The 19,628-nt window shown below is 37.8% G+C and overlaps 1 protein-coding gene across 8 annotated transcripts in view; it reads left to right on the plus strand.

Moving 5' to 3' along the window:
* LOC130907410 (intersectin-2) overlaps positions 1 to 19,628 on the plus strand; it is a 59,016-nt gene that overhangs the window by 36,783 nt on the left and 2,605 nt on the right. For 5 of the 8 annotated variants that reach the window (XM_057822443.1, XM_057822449.1, XM_057822445.1 and 2 more), the window contains 17 exons: positions 464 to 534; positions 607 to 647; positions 715 to 881; positions 5,794 to 5,827; positions 5,911 to 6,032; positions 6,109 to 6,205; positions 9,455 to 9,646; positions 12,343 to 12,464; positions 12,537 to 12,643; positions 12,703 to 12,886; positions 14,761 to 14,859; positions 14,934 to 15,101; positions 15,169 to 15,375; positions 15,441 to 15,562; positions 16,931 to 17,013; positions 17,075 to 17,158; positions 17,223 to 17,396. In XM_057822443.1, coding sequence (XP_057678426.1) covers positions 464 to 534; positions 607 to 647; positions 715 to 881; positions 5,794 to 5,827; positions 5,911 to 6,032; positions 6,109 to 6,205; positions 9,455 to 9,646; positions 12,343 to 12,464; positions 12,537 to 12,643; positions 12,703 to 12,886; positions 14,761 to 14,859; positions 14,934 to 15,101; positions 15,169 to 15,375; positions 15,441 to 15,562; positions 16,931 to 17,013; positions 17,075 to 17,158; positions 17,223 to 17,396 — 2,074 coding nt within the window. The remainder of the gene's footprint in view (positions 1 to 463; positions 535 to 606; positions 648 to 714; positions 882 to 5,793; positions 5,828 to 5,910; positions 6,033 to 6,108; positions 6,206 to 9,454; positions 9,647 to 12,342; positions 12,465 to 12,536; positions 12,644 to 12,702; positions 12,887 to 14,760; positions 14,860 to 14,933; positions 15,102 to 15,168; positions 15,376 to 15,440; positions 15,563 to 16,930; positions 17,014 to 17,074; positions 17,159 to 17,222; positions 17,397 to 19,628) is intronic. The other 3 variants (XM_057822444.1, XM_057822450.1, XM_057822451.1) reach the window with 1 other exon arrangement.

Raw genomic sequence — 19,628 nt, forward strand, 5'->3', positions numbered from 1 at the left:
AAATCTGACATAACTGATTTAAATTTAGTTTTCTTTTTCCTTTTTTAAATTTAAAAAATATATTTAAAAATTAAGATAATTGTTTTTTGTTGTCATTAAAAATCTTTTAAAGTTTAAGGCTATTTTTTGGGAAAAAATAAAAATACAAATTATTTTTTGTTTCCCACTTTTTTTTTTTTTAATTAAAAATATATGAAATATATTTTTTTTAAGTTTAAAATGATCACTGCCAGCGCCTCCCAATTTAAATACATAGATTGGAAGTCCATTGATAATTCACATCCAGAAAGCATTTTGATTTGTAACTTTTAAAACAATATATCGATTCTTGGCGGGAGCATATCAATAACCTATTGGGATACAAAATACCATGATATACTATCATTTCGATGTATTCACACCCAAAGTCTGTTAGTCACTTTTGTTGTTATCAATAATAAAGTTTGAAAATTTTTCTTTTCAGTTTCCAATTTTGACGCAGGATACCAGCGGCACTTCCTCCGAAAACCACCTCAACCCCACGTTTTGTGATGAGTATGACATTACATTACATTTACGTCACTTCTGTCTGTCAGTTTAGCTAACGCTTTATCGCCGTCGTTCAAGAACGGAGGCGCCGGATGGAGGCGAAGGCGTTCGACTGGAAGGTAAAACAGACGCTTTGGCTCGGCTCGGGTTTACTGTAACGCCTCCTGGTGTTGTTACCCAAAACAGAGTATGTGGCGCTGTATACCTATGAGAGCCCGGAAGCGGGCGACCTCACCTTTGAGGAGGGCGACGTGGTGGTGGTGACGGAGCAGGAAGGCGAATGGTGGCGGGGGTGCATCGGCGACCAAATCGGCGTTTTCCCTTCCAACTATGTGCGGCCTGTGGAGCCAGAGGTAACCCAAGTCATGCCATCGACTCATAGTCAGTTAATTGACCGTCAGATTTATGTACAACTGTTTTGGTTCATCGTTTTGAGACATTGTTCAACACAAAATCCACTTTTTTGAGCCTTTTAACTGCAAATATATTCTGGGTATTTGATGTTGTTTTTTTTCCAAAAAGTAAAGCAAACATTCTTTTATTTAACAAACGAGTAAGCATTATCTATATACAGTGGTACCTCGACATACGATCGCTTCGACACACGATCTTTTCGACATCCGACGTAAAATTTGACGCGCCATTTGTTTCTACATCCGACGACATGCTCGAAATACGACGACACGACAGCAACGCAAACGAACTCACGGCGGATTTTCTTGTGTGAGAAATCAACACAGGTTTCCAAAAAGTTGGTGCAGTTGGTGAAACAAGGAAAAAAGTGATGCTTACCTTTGAAATGAAGATGCAAATTATAGAAAAATATGAGCGTGGGGTGCGCATCCGTGAGCTGGCTCAACAATACAGCTCATCGGTCCTCTTCCGACCACCGTTCGCCAGTCTTTATAAGTTAAGGTGACAATTATTATTGTGGTAACATCGCCAAAGAAATCGCCAGCTTCGTCACGTTTTTATAATTTATTTAAGAACTTATTCAACACAAAACGCCCATTGCCCTCTGCAGTTGACTGTGCTCTCAAGAAAGCGAAAGTATTATCTCTACCGCACTGACCTATCTCACTGTGACGTCAGCCCCGCGGTGCATTCAGGTACAGTAAAAAGTGTCCGCCACATTAGAATCGAATTTGTTACATTATTAACGGAATCATTTTTATTTTTTTATTATTATTATTATCATTATTATATTATTCTGATTTTTATTAATAACTTATTTATTTTGCTATGTTTAATTGCCATTTATAATAATTGTACCAGCAGTATTTATTATGGATTTAGTGTAGGTTTTTGGGTGTGGAACGAATTAATGGAATTTTAATGTATTCCTATGGGAAAATCCTGCTCGACATACGACCATTTCGACTTACAAACAAGGTCTTGGAACGAATTAACTTCGTATGTAGAGGTACCACTGTAGTATTGTTTTTTTAAATACCCTAATTTTCTGACTATAAGCCGCTACTTTTTGCCCTCACATTTGGAATCCTGCTGCTTATAGTTCAGTGCGGCTTGTTTGTTGATTTTTTTGGGGTTAATAGGTAACACTTTACTTGACAGCGGCGTCATCAGACTGTCATAAGACCGTCCTGTATGACATGACACTATCATGGTGAAGGAGATAATACCTATTCTCGTAGGCACCGTCAACTGTTTGCATTATTCTAACACACTTAATTTAATCAACCTATATAAAGTAAATAGCACTTATACTATAGTTTAAGAAGAACAAGCAGAAAATAGGGCATAAGAGATACATGACACCTTGTTATCACGGAAACCTAACGTGTGCGTCATGCAAGTGACTGAGCAAGATTGACGCTGACAAGCCCACGTCTGCACCACCACCTGGCAATCAGTTCTCCCGGATAGCCCAGAACAAATGGCAGGACACGCTGTCCCAGGACAAGGAACACTGGAGAACTGATATCACGACTGATAAGACTCCAAGAGCCCCTTTGTCGCTGAGATGGCAAAATCTACAACCCTTGTTGCCCTGACAACAGCTACTGCCAAATAGAAGAAGGGTGTGTTTGGACGTTGTTTTGGATTATTTTCTGTTTGTGTATAACCCTTCTGCCCGTATGACTGGGTTGTAAGTTGTATAATTTTAGGGTTCAACTAATCTAGATTCGGTAGGAGATTGGCAACGGCTCTCAACAACATAAGACACACTGACAGAAGAACATGTAGTGGAACACAACTGCATTATTTTTTTTTTTTTAACAATATATAAACAGTAAATGCAATTTAAAAACTTTTTTTTAACCTAGAGCAACACCTAGAGTCAGTGAGAAAAAAATAAAATACAATTGCAATCACTTTTTTTCTCCTTAGTCTGGTGTCAGGCCTGACTCCCCAAAAAATGAAAATCTGAGATCTCAGAAAAAATATAATCCAAAGACTGCGGGTGAATCCTTTTGTCCTACCACCCTCAACGAACATAGGTAGTCCAGGTCGCAAGCAGGTAGTCTCTGATTCACGAGTGAATAAAAAAACAAACAAAAAAAACAGCCTGCACGAAATGTGCAGGTTCATTCATCAAGGTGCAAACAATGCAACACACATACCAGTAATGGATTAGCTAAAATAAAAAAATGAATATATATTGGACTCTAATATACATAGTCAACACCATTATTTCCCCCACAAGCACAGCTCATGTGCTAATGCTAGAAAAAAACACATTGAAAGGTTTGCTAAAAACACTTTTTTTCCCCTATTTCACAACTCAACATAAATGACATAACAGAACTCTAATCATAAGTCTTTTGTCCATAGCAGTTCATAACAATTGTCCTGGCTGGTTTTATAATTTTTCGTGTGGATTTATCGACATTGTTTAGCACACATCGACAACTAGCCCAACTTAGCATATATGGGAAACTCACCAGAATAGGTTTGGTTCTACAACTTTTCTCTCCTTGGCTCAATATGGACTGCAGTCGTCTCCAACACCTTTTAGCCCAGAATAAAATGTGAATGATTAACCTTAAATGATCAGGGAATGCTATTTTGTCTAATAGAATTTACACGGAAGCTTCTGGAAGTTTTCCTAGGGTCTAACGTTCCCGCTATCTCTCTTGCAATGAGTGGGCGAGCAAGAGATGGCATACATAGCACCGTGGTGCATTCAGGTGCATCGGAAGTAATTCCATTTTATAAAACATGAATTTTCTGGTTATTTAACACTGGGTTACATGTGGATTGGACAGGAGGATTCGGGAGTTACTGTCGTCGGGGCAACGAGGGTTGTGGATTTTGCCACCTCAGCGCAACGTGAGTGCTGAGAGTTCACTTCTCGGTGGCGAATTCCTCCTTATCGGATGTTCCTTGTCAAGAGAAGATGTTCCGCCATCTGTTCTGGACTCTCCGGAAGAACTGATTGCGGGAGTTGGTGGTGTAGACGTGGGCTTGTAGATGTCTTGCCTCGTCAGCGTCAATCTTGCTCAGTCAGAGCTTCCATGATAAGAAGTCGTCATGTATCTCTTATGCCCTATGTCAAATATATTCTGCTTGTTTTCCCTTAACCCTTTAACACCTAAGACTATTTTGGCCGAATTTGCATGCATTTGATGTTGCCTTTATATTTCAAAGAAAAAATTGTTCACAATGGCCAAGTTGGGTCCCTTTTTTAAGGACACCTTGAACTTCATGTCCAAACTGTTGTTTTCTTCACTGACCAATTATAATCCACATTTTGGACCCAAAAAGACAAAAAAATCCCAAAATATTTTTTCAAAATTTGTAATGTTGATGTCCCATTGACAACCAAACATGCTCGACCAAACGTTTTGAAGCCTGATAATATTTATTCTACTTGTTAGGATAAACATTCAATAGAAAAAAATAAGATTGAATAGTTTTATGTTTGACAATTCAACACAAACTGCAAATATGGTCATAGGCGTTTTTGGCCTTTACACATACTATGGTCAAAACGGGTTATATACAGTGCAAAATAGTGAGAGAAAAAAAAAATATATATATATATATCATCTAACACAAAAAGGGCTTGTAGGATATCTCTTTGTGAAGTTAGGTATTATACCCATCACCTTATCTAAAGTATTTACGTACATGCAACCAAGCTTCTCGAACACTCATCTTTATAAGATTTTCTTGAAGAAAAATATATATAACATTGAAAAAAAGTATTTAAAAAAAATATTGACAAGTAGTTCAGTTCAATTCAAATTTTTCTGGCATACGACCCAATAAAGTTTCTTTTTTTTTTTTTTTTTTTTTTTGCGAACTCAATAAAGCTTCTGCATGAACAGGTCACGGAGCTGCGTCACACACAACGTCACACAGCCTACTCCGTCCCGTTTGCGCGCTGCTGTCAGCCTGTCACTTCTACTCGTAGAAACGCCGACTCATCCCAGGAAAACAACGGCAAATACGGCTCATCTTCTTCTTTGAGTAAATGAAATAATGCATTAGCTTGCGCAAAATTTAGTTTTAGATTTATTCTGCACGTTTCAAAGTCGCTCGCTCAAACTGGCCGTTGTTTGCTTCAGCATGCCTCCTTTTCCTTAGTTGGCGCCTCGCTTGGAAATTTATTATTATTTTATTTTTTCAACAAATGTCCACATTCGGTTCATCCTTCTTGACATCACAACAACTGTTGGGATATGTAGTCTTTCGTGCTTCTTTCGGTTTTGAAAAAGGACAAGAAATGATGGAAATATGGAGATAGATACATGGTCCATGCAGCGTTTTAATGCATATTTATGAGTGCAATAAAACTATAAAACTCAAATGACAATATCTCCCGTTTTTCTTGGTCGATTGACTTCAAATAAAAACTGGTGTGGACATCAACTTCCGTACTTTCAAATGAGACCAACCAGCGGCACGTGGGTGACGTAATTACAGCGTGACGAAGCTTCTAAGACGACATGGGTAAACGCGTCGCTGCCGACACGTTCGGTGTTAAAGGGTTAAACTATGATATAAGGGCTATTTTTTTTATATTGGGTGTGTTAGAGTAATACAAACAGTCGATCGGTAAATACGAGAAAAGATACTATTCCCTTCAGAAGGGAAAAAAGCATCGTTGAAACTATTTTAATTTATATTTAAAAAAAATAATAATAATTCACACCCACAAACATACTCATTTTGTTTTTTTAAGGGGGGGGGACAGATTTTTGTTGTCCTCGATGAAAGCAGATGATTAACTTTATAATCAGTGATTAGTCTATCAAAAAAATATATATATTTTTTCTAAATCCCATTTAATCTTAGGAGTCCAAACCCGGCGGGCCCAACAAGAAGCCTGGTGAGATTCCGCCAGTGATAATACTCACACGGGATGACAACGACGCGGCTTTAAATTCATCGCGCCGCTCTCCGATTGGTCAGCAGAGATCGCTCAGGCCGTTGCGCCTTCTGCCGCTGCCATACATCGCCTGTGTTTGTCTCCCGGGCAGCTCATTGTGGTTTTGGCCAAGAACTCATCCGGGTGGTGGCTCGGAGAACTGCGGGTAAGTTTGGACACAGCGCGAAGAGTCAGAGACGCCTATTGATGTTGAGTTTTCAGCATGTTGTGTTTTTGTGAAGGCTCGGGGAAAGAAACGTCAGAGGGGCTGGGTTCTGTCTTCGCACGTCAAGCTGCTCGGACCCTCCGGCAATAAGTCGTCACCGTCGCCTTTGCCAGGTCAGAACGAAGGCCGAGTGATTGATGAGTAAATTCATTATTTTTATAGTCGATGAATGTTTGGAAACATTTTTTCCTCTAATCCTTTTGAATAGTAAATAGTTTTTTTGTTTTTTTTTTTATTGGTAAATATTGATGACCTGCATGGAACTCAAATAAGAACCTCATTCACAGGCTTTGAAATGCGATAGAGCTCCAAATAATCAAATACTGTGTATAAAAAGATGTGTAATAAATGTGTTAAACCGATATTTAATTTATTAATTTTAATTTATTAATGTGAAAAGCTCTTCGTTATGGTAAGGCTGCGCCACAGTGACTTAAAGAGGAGCAGCACATTTGACATATTTACATAAAATAAATGCTAAATGCCTGTTTTTTTGTGTGCTTTTAACCAAGAATTGAGATTGTTTTACCCATATTTATAAAGAATTCAGAGATTTAGGCATTTATTCAAGAGAATTTTCAACAGAAAAAGCTCTTTGTCTGTGTTTCCACCCGGTCAGCTTTGACAGAGATAGGCCCTCTATTAATCGGCTCCGTGTGACGTTAATGACATTATGAAGTCTATGATCATATATATCAATAACATTGACTTTATCAATACAGTATATACAGTGCCTTGCAAAAGTATTCGGCCCCCTTGAACCTTGCAACCTTTCGCCACATTTCAGGCTTCAAACATAAAGATATAAAATTTTAATTTTTTGTCAAGAATCAACAAGTGGGACACAATCGTGAAGTGGAACAAAATTTATTGGATAATTTAAACTTTTTTAACAAATAAAAAACTGAAAAGTGGGGTGTGCAATATTATTCGGCCCCCTTGCGTTAATACTTTGTAGCGCCACCTTTTGCTCCAATTACAGCTGCAAGTCGCTTGGGGTATGTTTCTATCAGTTTTGCACATCGAGAGACTGACATTCTTGCCCATTCTTCCTTGCAAAACAGCTCGAGCTCAGTGAGGTTGGATGGAGAGTGTTTGTGAACAGCAGTCTTCAGCTCTTTCCACAGATTCTCCATTGGATTCAGGTCTGGACTTTGACTTGGCCATTCTAACACCTGGATACGTTAATTTTTTAACCATTCCATTGTAGGTTTGGCTTTATGTTTTGGATCATTGTCCTGTTGGAAGATAAATCTCCGTCCCAGTCTCAGGTCTTGTGCAGATACCAACAGGTTTTCTTCCAGAATGTTCCTGTATTTGGCTGCATCCATCTTCCCGTCAATTTTAACCATCTTCCCTGTCCCTGCTGAAGAAAAGCAGGCCCAAACCATGATGCTGCCGCCACCATGTTTGACAGTGGGGATGGTGTGTTCAGGGTGATGAGCTGTGTTGCTTTTACGCCAAACATATCGTTTTGCATTGTGGCCAAAAAGTTCAATTTTGGTTTCATCTGACCAGAGCACCTTCTTCCACATGTTTGGTGTGTCTCCCAGGTGGCTTGTGGCAAACTTAAACGAGACTTTTTATGGATATCTTTGAGAAATGGCTTTCTTCTTGCCACTCTTCCATAAAGGCCAGATTTGTGCAGTGTACGACTGATTGTTGTTCTATGGACAGACTCTCCCATCTCAGCTGTAGATCTCTGCAGTTCATCCAAAGTGATCATGGGCCTCTTGGCTGCATCTCTGATCAGTTTTCTCCTTGTTTGAGAAGAAAGTTTGGAAGGACGGCCAGGTCTTGGTAGATTTGCAGTGGTCTGATGCTCTTTCCATTTCAATATGATGGCTTGCACAGTGCTCCTTGAGATGTTTAAAGCTTGGGAAATCTTTTTGTATCCAAATCCGGCTTTAAACTTCTCCACAACAGTATCTCGGACCTGCCTGGTGTGTTCCTTGGTTTTTATAATGCTCTCTGCACTCTAAACAGAACCCTGAGACTATCACAGAGCAGGTGCATTTATACGGAGACTTGATTACACACAGATGGATTCTATTTATCATCATCGGTCATTTAGGACAACATTGGATCATTCAGAGATCCTCACTGAACTTCTGGAGTGAGTTTGCTGCACTGAAAGTAAAGGGGCCGAATAATATTGCACGCCCCACTTTTCAGTTTTTTATTTGTTAAAAAAGTTTAAATTATCCAATAAATGTTGTTCCACTTCACGATTGTGTCCCACTTGTTGTTGATTCTTGACAAAAAAATTAAATTTCATATCTTTATGTTTGAAGCCTGAAATGTGGCGAAAGGTTGCAAGATTCAAGGGGGCCGAATACTTTTGCAAGGCACTGTATATATATATATATACATATATATATATATATATATATATATATATATATATATATATATATATATATATAAACAACACAAATATATGTAAACTACGAAATATTTATATTTTTTTCGTTCCATTTTCAACTAAATAAATATGTGCAATTTTCCTTTCCTTATTAATTCAAAAAAGGGGGAAAAAAAACAGTAAATATCTTATGTTTTTTTTTTCAAACTAAAAAACAAAAAGGGAAAATTGGCTTTTTTAAAAATATTTATATTTATGTGTATTCAAAAAAAATCTTTATTTTCAGTAGTTCTTCATGACAGTATGATTTTGACACCAATGCACATTTACAGCTAAAATCCAGTGGACAAAATGTCATTTGAAGCAACACTTAGTAACTTTTCAGTTTTAGTCGATTTTAGCGACACTGGTGGACAAAAGCGGTAGTGCTTTGCCTTAAGGAAGACTGCGTTTCCCATGAGGACCAGCGCACACCCGCATAGTGTGGTAAAATCATGCAGATGGATTAAACAATGTTTCCAGCGGCTGTGTGAAGGATGAATAGTAATAAGGTAATGAATCCAGTTGTGGCTAAACAATAGCATATGATGGTTAGCAACGGTGTGGCTAACTCCCCCACCCCAACTGAACTTGTCAGCGCTGATGAGTTCAGTTGGGGGGGAGCTGGAAGTGACGTATGTCGTAAAGCAGTCAGCACACTTGTAGTTTTTTGTGTGGCAGGTTCCTACCACCCTCCTCAAAGTTAATTAGTTCTGATGAAAGTGATACAGCCCCCCCAAGATATAAAAGAGCTGTCATACAACTGGTTGTCAGTCGACATATCACAAATGTTATGTAAATATTTTATAAAAAGTTACCTAGTATTGCTTTAAGTCAACCCACTGCAAAAATAACGGGTGATTAAACGATTATCAAAATAATTGTGTTAGCCCTAGTTATAATCGACTTGCCGTGGTTTAAATAAAGTACACTGTGAACTATTTCCCCATGTGCTCAGTGTGCCAAGTGATCGCCATGTACAACTACACGGCGGCCAATCCCGACGAGCTGAGCTTCTCCAAAGGCCAGCTCATAAACGTCTTGGATAAAACCAACCCGGATTGGTGGAAAGGGGAGGCCGACGGCGCCACCGGTCTGCTGCCCACCAACTACGTCAAAATGACCACCGAGTCCGACCCCAGTCAGCAATGTGAGTTAAAAGAATCAACTTTTATTTTTTGAGCCTTTCAACTCTCCATCGACAGCAGTTGACTGGGCGGCGATCATTCATCCCCGCATGATTTTTGCAGCTTTATTAATAACGTGTCTGCTTTGTGCCTCACCTGACTCACTCACCTTCCCCTTCTCCTGCTTCATCTCTCCTTTGTTTCCTCTCTAGGACAACAATTGTGGGCTTCCCTTGTCCTCCTTTTCCTCTTCTCTTCCTCCTCCTTCTTGTCCTCTTGTTCCTCACCTTACACGGAATTCCGACTACCTGCGGGGACAGAACCAGCCTTTTTTTTTTTTTAATCAAGAGAACTTACATTTTTGTCGACTAACTTTCACATCGAGAGCCTGCAAAATTAATCCTGAATTTACACTTATCAAATACAGTATGCATAAAGCAATGGAAGTACATGAAAATAGCAATTATTTTAAAAATTAAAGATTCAATTGAAAATACAAATACAACATTGGAAAACGTATATATATATATATATATATATATATATATATATATATATATATTTTTTTTTTAGTTTGCCCCCAAATTTATAGAAAAATTGTGTCAATCGTTTGTGCTAGGTTTGTGCTGCTATCATTTTTGAGATATTAACAATACTATTACAGGTCAATCTGAGGTCAACCAGCCCCCCATTTTGATTAAAAATGGCTAAAAATGGTTTCAATTGTTTGTGCTACGTTTGCGCTTGTTTGTGCTGTAAACATTTTCATTTGTGCTGCCATGGTTTTATAGATATTTTGATATTAATTTCAAATGACGACCGTCAAAGCAGACCAAGTTAAATGACAAAGAGCTTTTTTCGTTGAAAATTCTTGTGAGTAAATGCTTAAATCCCGTAATTCTGTTTAGATATGGACTCGATTCTTGGTTCAAAGCAAAAAAACAAAAAACAAAACGTGCAGTTAGCCTTCATTTTACGTAAATATGTCGAAGTGCAATGCAAGTCTGTTAGTGAATGTAGCTAGTGGCCACCTGATGAAAGCTGAGCTTTTCTGTTGAAAATTCTTGTGAAGAAATGCTGAAATCCTCGAATTTTTTTTATAGATATGGACGTAAAATAGTCTCGATTCTTGGTTAAAAGCAACAACAACAAAAATCGTGCAGTTAGCATTTATTTTATGTAAATATGTCGAAGTGCAATGCTAGTCTGTTAGTGAATGTAGCTAGCAGCTGCCTGATGTAAACAGAGCTTTTCCGGTGAAAATTCTTGCGAATAAATGCTTAAATCCCTGAATTCTTTATAGATATGGACATAAAACAGTCTCGATTTTTGCTTAAAAGCGAAAACTAAAAAAAACTTGCAGTTAGCATTTGTTTTTACGTAAATATTGCGAACTATGATGCCAATGCGGTAGCGGCTAATTTTTCCCATTGATTTTTTTCACGTTTTATAATGCATGCATGGTACGAAAAATATAATAATTAACTTTAATCCTCTAACAAATCACTCCTGAGACCATCTTTCCTGTTTAGATGCGGTACAGCTTTCATACATTTTTCAACAGAAATCCGGCATTAGGTCGCTGAATGCGTGTTTGTGAATAGCTCCTGTTGATGTGGGCGGCCCTACTTGAATGCAAGGCGCGGTGCACTGACTGATCTGACCTGTCAATACACTATGGAGTCTATGCGAAAATTTATACAGCACAAACAAGCACAAAGGATTGACACAATTTTTAGCCATTTTCTTAAAAATGGGGGACTGGTTGACCTCAAATTGACCTATAATAATAATAATTGTTAATATCTCCAAAGCAATAGCAGCACAAATTATTATTTTTTTTTTTGTAAGCACAAAACTCGGACAAACGAATGACATAATTTGTCTACAAATTTGCCTCTGATGGGTGGACAACTTCAGAGGGGTAAAAAAAAATTTTTTTTAAATACCCGTTTATATATAAAAGAAAATATAGAGAATTAAACATTTTGAATTTTAAATTAATATTTAAAAAGTTCTATAAAATGTAGCAATAAAAAAAATTAACACTAAAAATTTATAAACATTTATAATTTGGGGGGGATTTATAACAGCTAAAATGAGAAAATCCTAAAATAGAAAAATGTATAGAGAAAATTTTGAATATATGTATTTACAATAAAAATATAAACATTTTTATAACAAAGAAATTGGTACTTATCAATAAATTCCTTTTATTTATTTGGCATGTTTAGAACAAAAAGCAGCCTCATAGTCAGTTCATCCGTCTTTGCCTTTACAAAGAACTGAACTAAAAAGTGGAAATATCAGAAAATTTCTACAAAAATTGTTATTTGCGATGTGGGGTTGTTTTAGGTAGAAAGAATACATTTAAGGAAATAAAATTGCCTATTATGAATGTAAAATGCCACCACAATATTAGGAACACATATACGTATATACCTAATAATGGAGATTACTAGCAAACCTAACAGCCTTACTAAAACGGACCAATGTGAAGCCTTCCTGCTTGTAATGGCACAAACTAAAGACGCCGTCATGACATCACCAGCATTTGCGCTCCCTCCATTCCGGCCTATGCAAGCTCACTTTCACTTGCTCACCCTTCGGTCTACGCCAATGAAAAAATATAAATAAAACAACTTTAGAGTACACATTTGCCAACTTGTGTGTTTTGTTGATGTTCGTGTGTGTGTGCGGGCGGGTGTCGGGGTCAAAGGGTGCGCGGACCTGATGACCCTGGAGACCATGAGCCCACAGGAGAGGAAGCGGCAGGGTTACATCCACGAGCTCATCCATACCGAGGAGACCTACGTGGACGACCTGGAGCTAGTGCTGGAGGTCAACACATTTTATGTTTTGTGAAAATCAATGAAAACAAAATCACTCAACGCCAACCCTCCATTTTGTCAGGTGTTCTACAAGCCAATGTCAGAATCGGGCCGACTAACAGAAGCGGAGATGGGTGTCATATTCGTCAACTGGCGGGAGCTCATTATGTGTAACAGCAAACTGCTCAAGTGAGTACATCAAAACCGACGTCTGTCAGTGGTCATCTCCACATGCGCTTTGCTTTCAGGGCTCTGCGCGTGCGCAAGAAGATGGGCGGCGACAACATGCCGGTGCAGCTGATCGGAGAGCTACTGGCGTCGGAGCTGACGCGCATGCAGCCTTACGTCCGATTCTGCTCCTGCCAGCTCAACGCTGCCGCCCTGCTGCAGAGCAAAATGCATGACCAGCCAGACTTCAAGGACTTCCTCAAGGTGTCACCATCTGTTGACTAATCCAGTGGTCCCCAAACTTTTTTTGCACCACGGACCGGTGTAATGTGTGGCAGAAAATGACAGTAAATATAAAATATCACTCAGCATACACCAAATTAACCTTTTTTTTTTAAACAGCGGCCTCTCCTAAAACTTGTCAGAAAATATCCGTGGTCGCAAGCATAATGAGTTCTTCTCCAATCGTGAAACGTTCGCTTTTGTTGCCTCATTTGCTGGCTTTTAGCCACATTATGCAGAATGGACTACGTAGTAGGGTCCTCTGCTGGCTCAGCAGGTGGTAAAAAAGCTGTCCAAAGACGTCACCGCCAGCAACACACAGCCAGCAGCAGCTAAAATTACTGTTTACATTGACTGGCGCTAGGCTGCTACAGGTGTGCAAACACGCTAGTAATTGCAGCCAACCACTAGATGGCAACCTATAGAAATCTTTACTCGGATTAGTCTGTAGAGTAGATACGGATATTGATGTGTCAAGAGCCACAGGCCAGATTGCAGTCGGTAATTATTTCTCTGCGGCCCGGTGCTTGGGGACCACTGGACTATTCGACAACTCATCAATATCTAAAATTTATGGACTACTACTTTTGAGAATAGATGTTTACAGACGTTGTTGACCTCAAAATGGTCCAAATCCTCGTTCAACTTAATAGTAAATATTCTTATTTTATCTTTTTTCCCTTATAGTTTAGAAGAAATAACAAAAAAAAATAAGCAAATATTTTTTTAAAAATGTAATTTTTTTAATATATATTTAAAAAAGGGGGAACCAATGGAAATACCTTAATTCAAAAAGCAAATTTTTTCTTTCCATTTTTTTTTCAATGTGAAAAAAAATAAGGGAAAAAAAGTAGAAATATCTTTTTTTTTTATATTTTAAATTAAAACGAAACAGCAAATACTAAATATAAAATAATTTAAAAAAAGGGGGGGAATGGAAATATCTTAATTTAAAAAGCAAATATTTTCTTTATAATTTCCCTCCCCGAAATTACCCAATTCAAAAAAGGGGAAAAAGTCTAAATATCCTTATCATTTTTTCCAAAATAATAAATAAAACAAAAATAACACGGCAAATACATAGAATGATTTTTAAAAAGGGGGGGGGGGGGGGGGCAATGGAAAGATCTTAATTTAAAAGGCAAATATTTTATTTACATTTGTTTTTCCCATTTAAAAAAAAAGGAAAATTAAAATCTCCTTATCATCTCCCTCTCCCAAAAAAGTATTTTAAATTAAAAAAGGGGGGAACCAATGGAAAAATATCTTAAAAGGCAAATAGTGTATTTTATTTAAATTTCTTTCTTTTAAAAAAAAAAATTTGGAATACATTTAAGAATTTTTTTAAATTAAAATGAAACAGCAAATGCAATACATAACTACAAAATAATTTTATATAATAAGAATAAGATGATGGATAATTTACTTTATTTTAAATAAAACAAAAAGACAGCAAATACTTTTAATTCATTTAAAATATGCATTTTTAAAAAGAAAGACACTAAATATGAATATAATTTGAATTCTAATATATCTTTTATTAATTTATTTTTGATTCAAACAAAACTGTAAACATATTGAAATAGTCATTATAGAACAATGATGAGTTTTACAAAATGCTTTCAAACTTTTATCAATTTGTCACTCGACAACCAATCGTGAGCCTGCAAGCTGCGGGTTGAGGGCCGGATGTGGCTCATCACCCCTATACTGAGAATTCACTGTATATTAGTTTGTCATTAAATAGAAGGGAGGGCCTGGAAGCGGTCGTTGGATTGCTGCCAGTTCAAACGGATTGCTGGTCTCTCACTGTCAACGGTCTAAGATTATCCGTCTGTCCTTACTATGCGGAGCAGAAGATTGCCACTAACTACCGCTGCAGAGGAATGCCTCTATCCAGCTTCCTCCTCAAGCCCATGCAGAGAATCACACGCTACCCTCTGCTCATCAAAAACGTAATGGCAACATACTCTGGTACTCCCTCCTTAGCATCTGTAGCTCTCCAACGTAGCACCTGATGTCACTCTAGATCCTGGAGCACACGCCCGAGCACCAGGCGGACCACTCGCCCCTGAGGGACGCTCTGGAGCGGGCCGAGGAGCTCTGCTCGCAGGTCAACGAGGGCGTCAGGGAGAAAGAGAACTCGGATCGTTTAGAGTGGATCCAGAGCCACGTGCAGTGCGACGGCGCCATCGAGGTGAGCTCTCGCTTCAGAGACGAGAAGTTCTCAAGTTTCCGGCAGTGACGGTTTTGTCCTTTTGTAGCACTTAGTGTTCAACTCGCTGACTAACTGCCTGGGGCCACGCAAGCTGCTCCACAGCGGCCGTCTGCACAAGACCAAAAGCAGCCGGGAATTGTGGGCTTTTCTTTTTAACGACTTCCTGCTCCTGACGCAGAGCACCAAATCTTTGTCCTCCTCCGATAAGCTCTTCGGTCCTAAGAGCGGCATTCAGTTCAAGATGTACAAGACGGTGAGCAAAAGTGCCGACGGCCGGTGTAACACTTAGCGTGACTTTTTTTTTTTGTTCGACAAAAGCCGCTATTCCTCAATGAAGTTTTGGTGAAAATGCCGCCGGACCCGTCGAGCGACGAGCCGCTCTTCCTAGTCTCACACATCGACCGCGTTTACTCGCTCAGGACGGACACCTTGAATGAAAGGTTAGTGCCGCCACTCTTTTTTGGCACTGATTGTGTATTTTAGGGCTGCAGCTATCGATTATTTTAGTAGTCGATGATTCTATCAACTAGTTAGTTCAAATAATCCAATTAGGAACATTTAATGCGTCGCAGAATAAATTTTAGGGGATGTGAAACAAAGGCTTACCAAGATTGCACTTTCAAAAGAGCATGAAATGTGAATACAAAATAAATTCCTGAGTGTTTCTTCAAACCATGCAGAAATGTACTTTCATTTAAAAATAAATTAAAATACCTGAGCTTAGCCTCAACCAGTATAAAAAACAATAAACAAATGAGGACCGAAGTACAACAAGAGAACAATTGGCTAACTTAGATAGCAAAAGTCTGCTAGCTTAAATGCTATAAAATGCTGTTGTTGTTTTTTTTTAATAACAATGCTCATAACAAATTGTTCAAACACAGATTCCCACAAAAATCTGCTAAATATACAGTAATTCTAAATGAACTAACAAATGCATGAACAAACATTAGCTAACAAAAAAAAAAAACATACCTTATGTTGGTCTTAACAGGGAGCAGCTGGATTTGGCCATGTTAAATGAGTTTTCTTATTTGCTGTTGCCACTAGAGGTCAGTGTATGTCATATCAAATCAATAAAACTGAACGCAAACACTTTCAAAACAAAACGTTACAACGCCACAAGTTGAACAAATCCTCCAAGCATCAAAATTTGATTTGAAGCTCTTTTCTAATCAAATTAATCGATTAATTGTTGCAGCACCAGTTTTATATTTTTTTTTTGCAATTTTTTAGTTTTTTGTTTATTTTTCTATTACAAATACATTATTTTAGTTATTAAAATGCTCATTTTTTATTTTAATGAATTGTATATTTTTATTAAAATCGTATTTGTGTTTACAATTTAAGTGTTTTTTTTTTTTTTTTTTAGTTTAATAACAAAAGAAAATATTTTTAATTTTACTTTCAAAACGGGTATTTTCAAACGGGGAAAAAAACAGTAAATATTCCCAATTTTTATTTTTATATATTTATTCCTTACTGTTATATTTATTGTATATTATTCTTAAAATCATATATTCTCAATATTTTTAAAAAATTTAAATTTTCGTTTTAATTATGTCTTATGCATTATGTTGTTTTTTTCATTTATTTTTTTGCACTGAAAAACTTTATTGATTTTAAAAAAGGGAAAAAATATATATTTTTGTTATCTAGCTTCAATGGTAGCGAAGGAAAATATATATATATTTTTTTATCTAGCTTCAAAGGTAGCGAAGGAGTTGAGGGTCACATTTGAGTTCCGCGCAGTTCGGATGTCAAAATTCACAAAGTTGATAAGTGTTGTCTAATATATCCAAACATAGGGCAGCGTGGGTGCAAAAAATCAAAGCGGCCTCGGAGCTCTTCATCGAGACTGAGAAGAAAAAACGTGAGAAGGCCTATCAAGGTACGTCCGCGTGGCCGCCTCGTCTTCTAGTGTCATCCTCTCACGAGGCCGCGTTTGCTAGCTCGTTCGCTGAAGACCGGCGGCATCGGCAGGCTACTGGTGACCGTCTCGGAAGCCCAGGAGCTTAAAGCCTGCAAGCCCAATGGTAAAACTAACAGCGGCGTCACCGAAGAAAGCTCTCGTAACGTGTCTGCATTTGACCCTCACAGGAAAGAGCAACCCTTACTGCGAGCTGACCATGGGGGCACAGTGCTACACGTCCCGATCGATTAGCAACACACTGAACCCCAAGTGGAATTTCAACTGCCAGTTTTTCGTCAAAGACCTCTACCAGGACGTCCTGTGCATCACCGTCTTTGAGAAGGACCAGTTTTCACCAGACGGTGAGTAAAAACCGGGATCTAAAAAGACTCATGAAAATATGATCAGGTTTTTCATATATTGGACTACAACAAATTATACTGTAGTAGTAGGAGTGCCACAAGCTCTTTTTAAGATGGGTCATTACTGTTTATTTTTTGCATTTTGATTTATTAGCAAATAATCCTCTGCTTTCATCCTGGACTACAAAAATAAAATATTTAGTTTTTTTTTTTTTGTTTGTTTTTATCAATAAAACCAATAAAAGAATATTTCCTGTTTTTTTTTTTTGTTTTATTAAAAACTTTTTTTAAAAGTACATTTTCAACGAAAATGATCTTTTTTATCTGGGGGAAAAAACTTTCCTGGTTTTTCCATTCTTTTAATTCAAACTAGGGCTGTAAAAATTATCGCGTTAACAGGCGGTAATTATTTTTTAAAATTAATCACGTTAAAATATTTGACGCAATTAATGCACGTCCCGCTCAAACAGATTAAAATGACAGTGTCATGTCCATTTGTTACTTGTGTTTTTTGGTGTTTTTTCGCCCTCCGCTGGCGCTTGGGTGCGACTGATTTTATGGGTTTCAGCACCATCCATGAGCACTATGTAACTAGAAACTGCTATTTCGGGAGAAATTACACCTGGGTCTTTCCTCTGTGGAGATACATTTCTTAGCCCCACTCAGGTCTATCAATGGAATGGACAATAATGCCAGTCAATGGCATTAAAGTAAACGCCATTAGAAATGCTTGGGAAAATTGGACGTCCATGTCCGTCAATGGCAGCACCCTCCATAAGCGTCAATGCAATCGGGGACATTTGGGGTGCACGTCCTATTGATATCTGGTCATTTCCTGTTGATTTGGGGATTGTTTTTTTTTGCCATTGAAAATGAATGGGAAAAAATTGACATCAACAATGGCGAGGCACTAGTTTATTTTTTGTTTGAAAACTTTACAAATTTTATTAAAACGAAAACATTAAGAGGGGTTTTAATATAAAATTTCTATAACTTGTACTAACATTAATCTTTTAAGAACTACAAGTCTTTCTATCCATGGATCGCTTAACCCTTTAACACCGAACGTGTCGGCAGCTACGCGTTTACGCATGTCGTCTTTGAAGCTTCGTCACGCTGTAATTACGTCACCCACGTGCTGCTGGTTGGTCTCGTTTGAAAGTACGGAAGTTGATGTCCACACCAGTTTTTATTTGAAGTCAATTGACCCAGAAAAACGGGAGATAATGTCATTTGAGTTTTATAGCTTTATTGCACTCGTAAATATGCATTAAAACGCTGCATGGACCATATATCTATCTCCATATTTCCATCATTTCTTGTCCTTTTTCAAAACCGAAAGCCGCACAAAAGAATACATATATCCCAAGAGCCGTTGTGATGTCAGGAAGGGCGAACCGAATGTGGACATTTTTAATAAATTTCCGAGCGAGGCGCCAACTAAGGAAAAGGAGACACGAGTAGCAAGCAACGGCCGGTTGGATTGAGCGAGGGACTTTGAAACGTGCAGAATAAATCTAAAACTAAATTTAGCGTAAGCTAATGCATTATTTCATTAACTCAAGGAAGAAGATGAGCCGTATTTGTCGTTGTTTTCCTGGGATGAGTCGGCGTCTCGGCAAGTAGAAGTGACAGGCTGACAGCCGCGCGCAAACGGCAAAAGAGTAGGCTGTGTGACGTTGTGTGTGACGCAGCTCTGTGTCCTGTTCATGCATAAGCTTTATTGAGTTCGCAAAAAACAAAAAAACAAAACAAAAAAAACAAAAAAAAAAAAAAACTTTATTGGGTCGTATGCCAGAAAATTTTGAATTGAACTCAACTACTTGTCAATATTTTTGAAATAACTTTTTTTCAATGTTACATATATTTTTTCTACACTATAATCTTTTCAAATATTATAAAGATGAGTGTTCGAGAAGCTTGGTTGCATGTACTATATACTTAAGATAAGGTGGTGGGTATAATACCTAACTTCAAAAGAGATATCCTCCAAACCCTTTTTGTGTTAGATGATATATATATTTTTTTTTCCTCACTATTTTGCACTGTATATAACCCGTTTTGACCATAGTATGTGTAAAGGCCAAAAACGCCTTTGACCATACTTGCTGTTTGTGTTGAATTGTCAAACTAAAACTATTCAATCTTATTTTTTTCTATTGAATGTTTGTCCTAACAAGTAGAATAAATATTATCAATCTTCAAAACGTTTGGTCGAGCATGTTTGGTTGT

The sequence above is a fragment of the Corythoichthys intestinalis genome, chromosome 19, assembly GCF_030265065.1.
Source record: "Corythoichthys intestinalis isolate RoL2023-P3 chromosome 19, ASM3026506v1, whole genome shotgun sequence".
NCBI classification, from domain to species: domain Eukaryota; kingdom Metazoa; phylum Chordata; class Actinopteri; order Syngnathiformes; family Syngnathidae; genus Corythoichthys; species Corythoichthys intestinalis.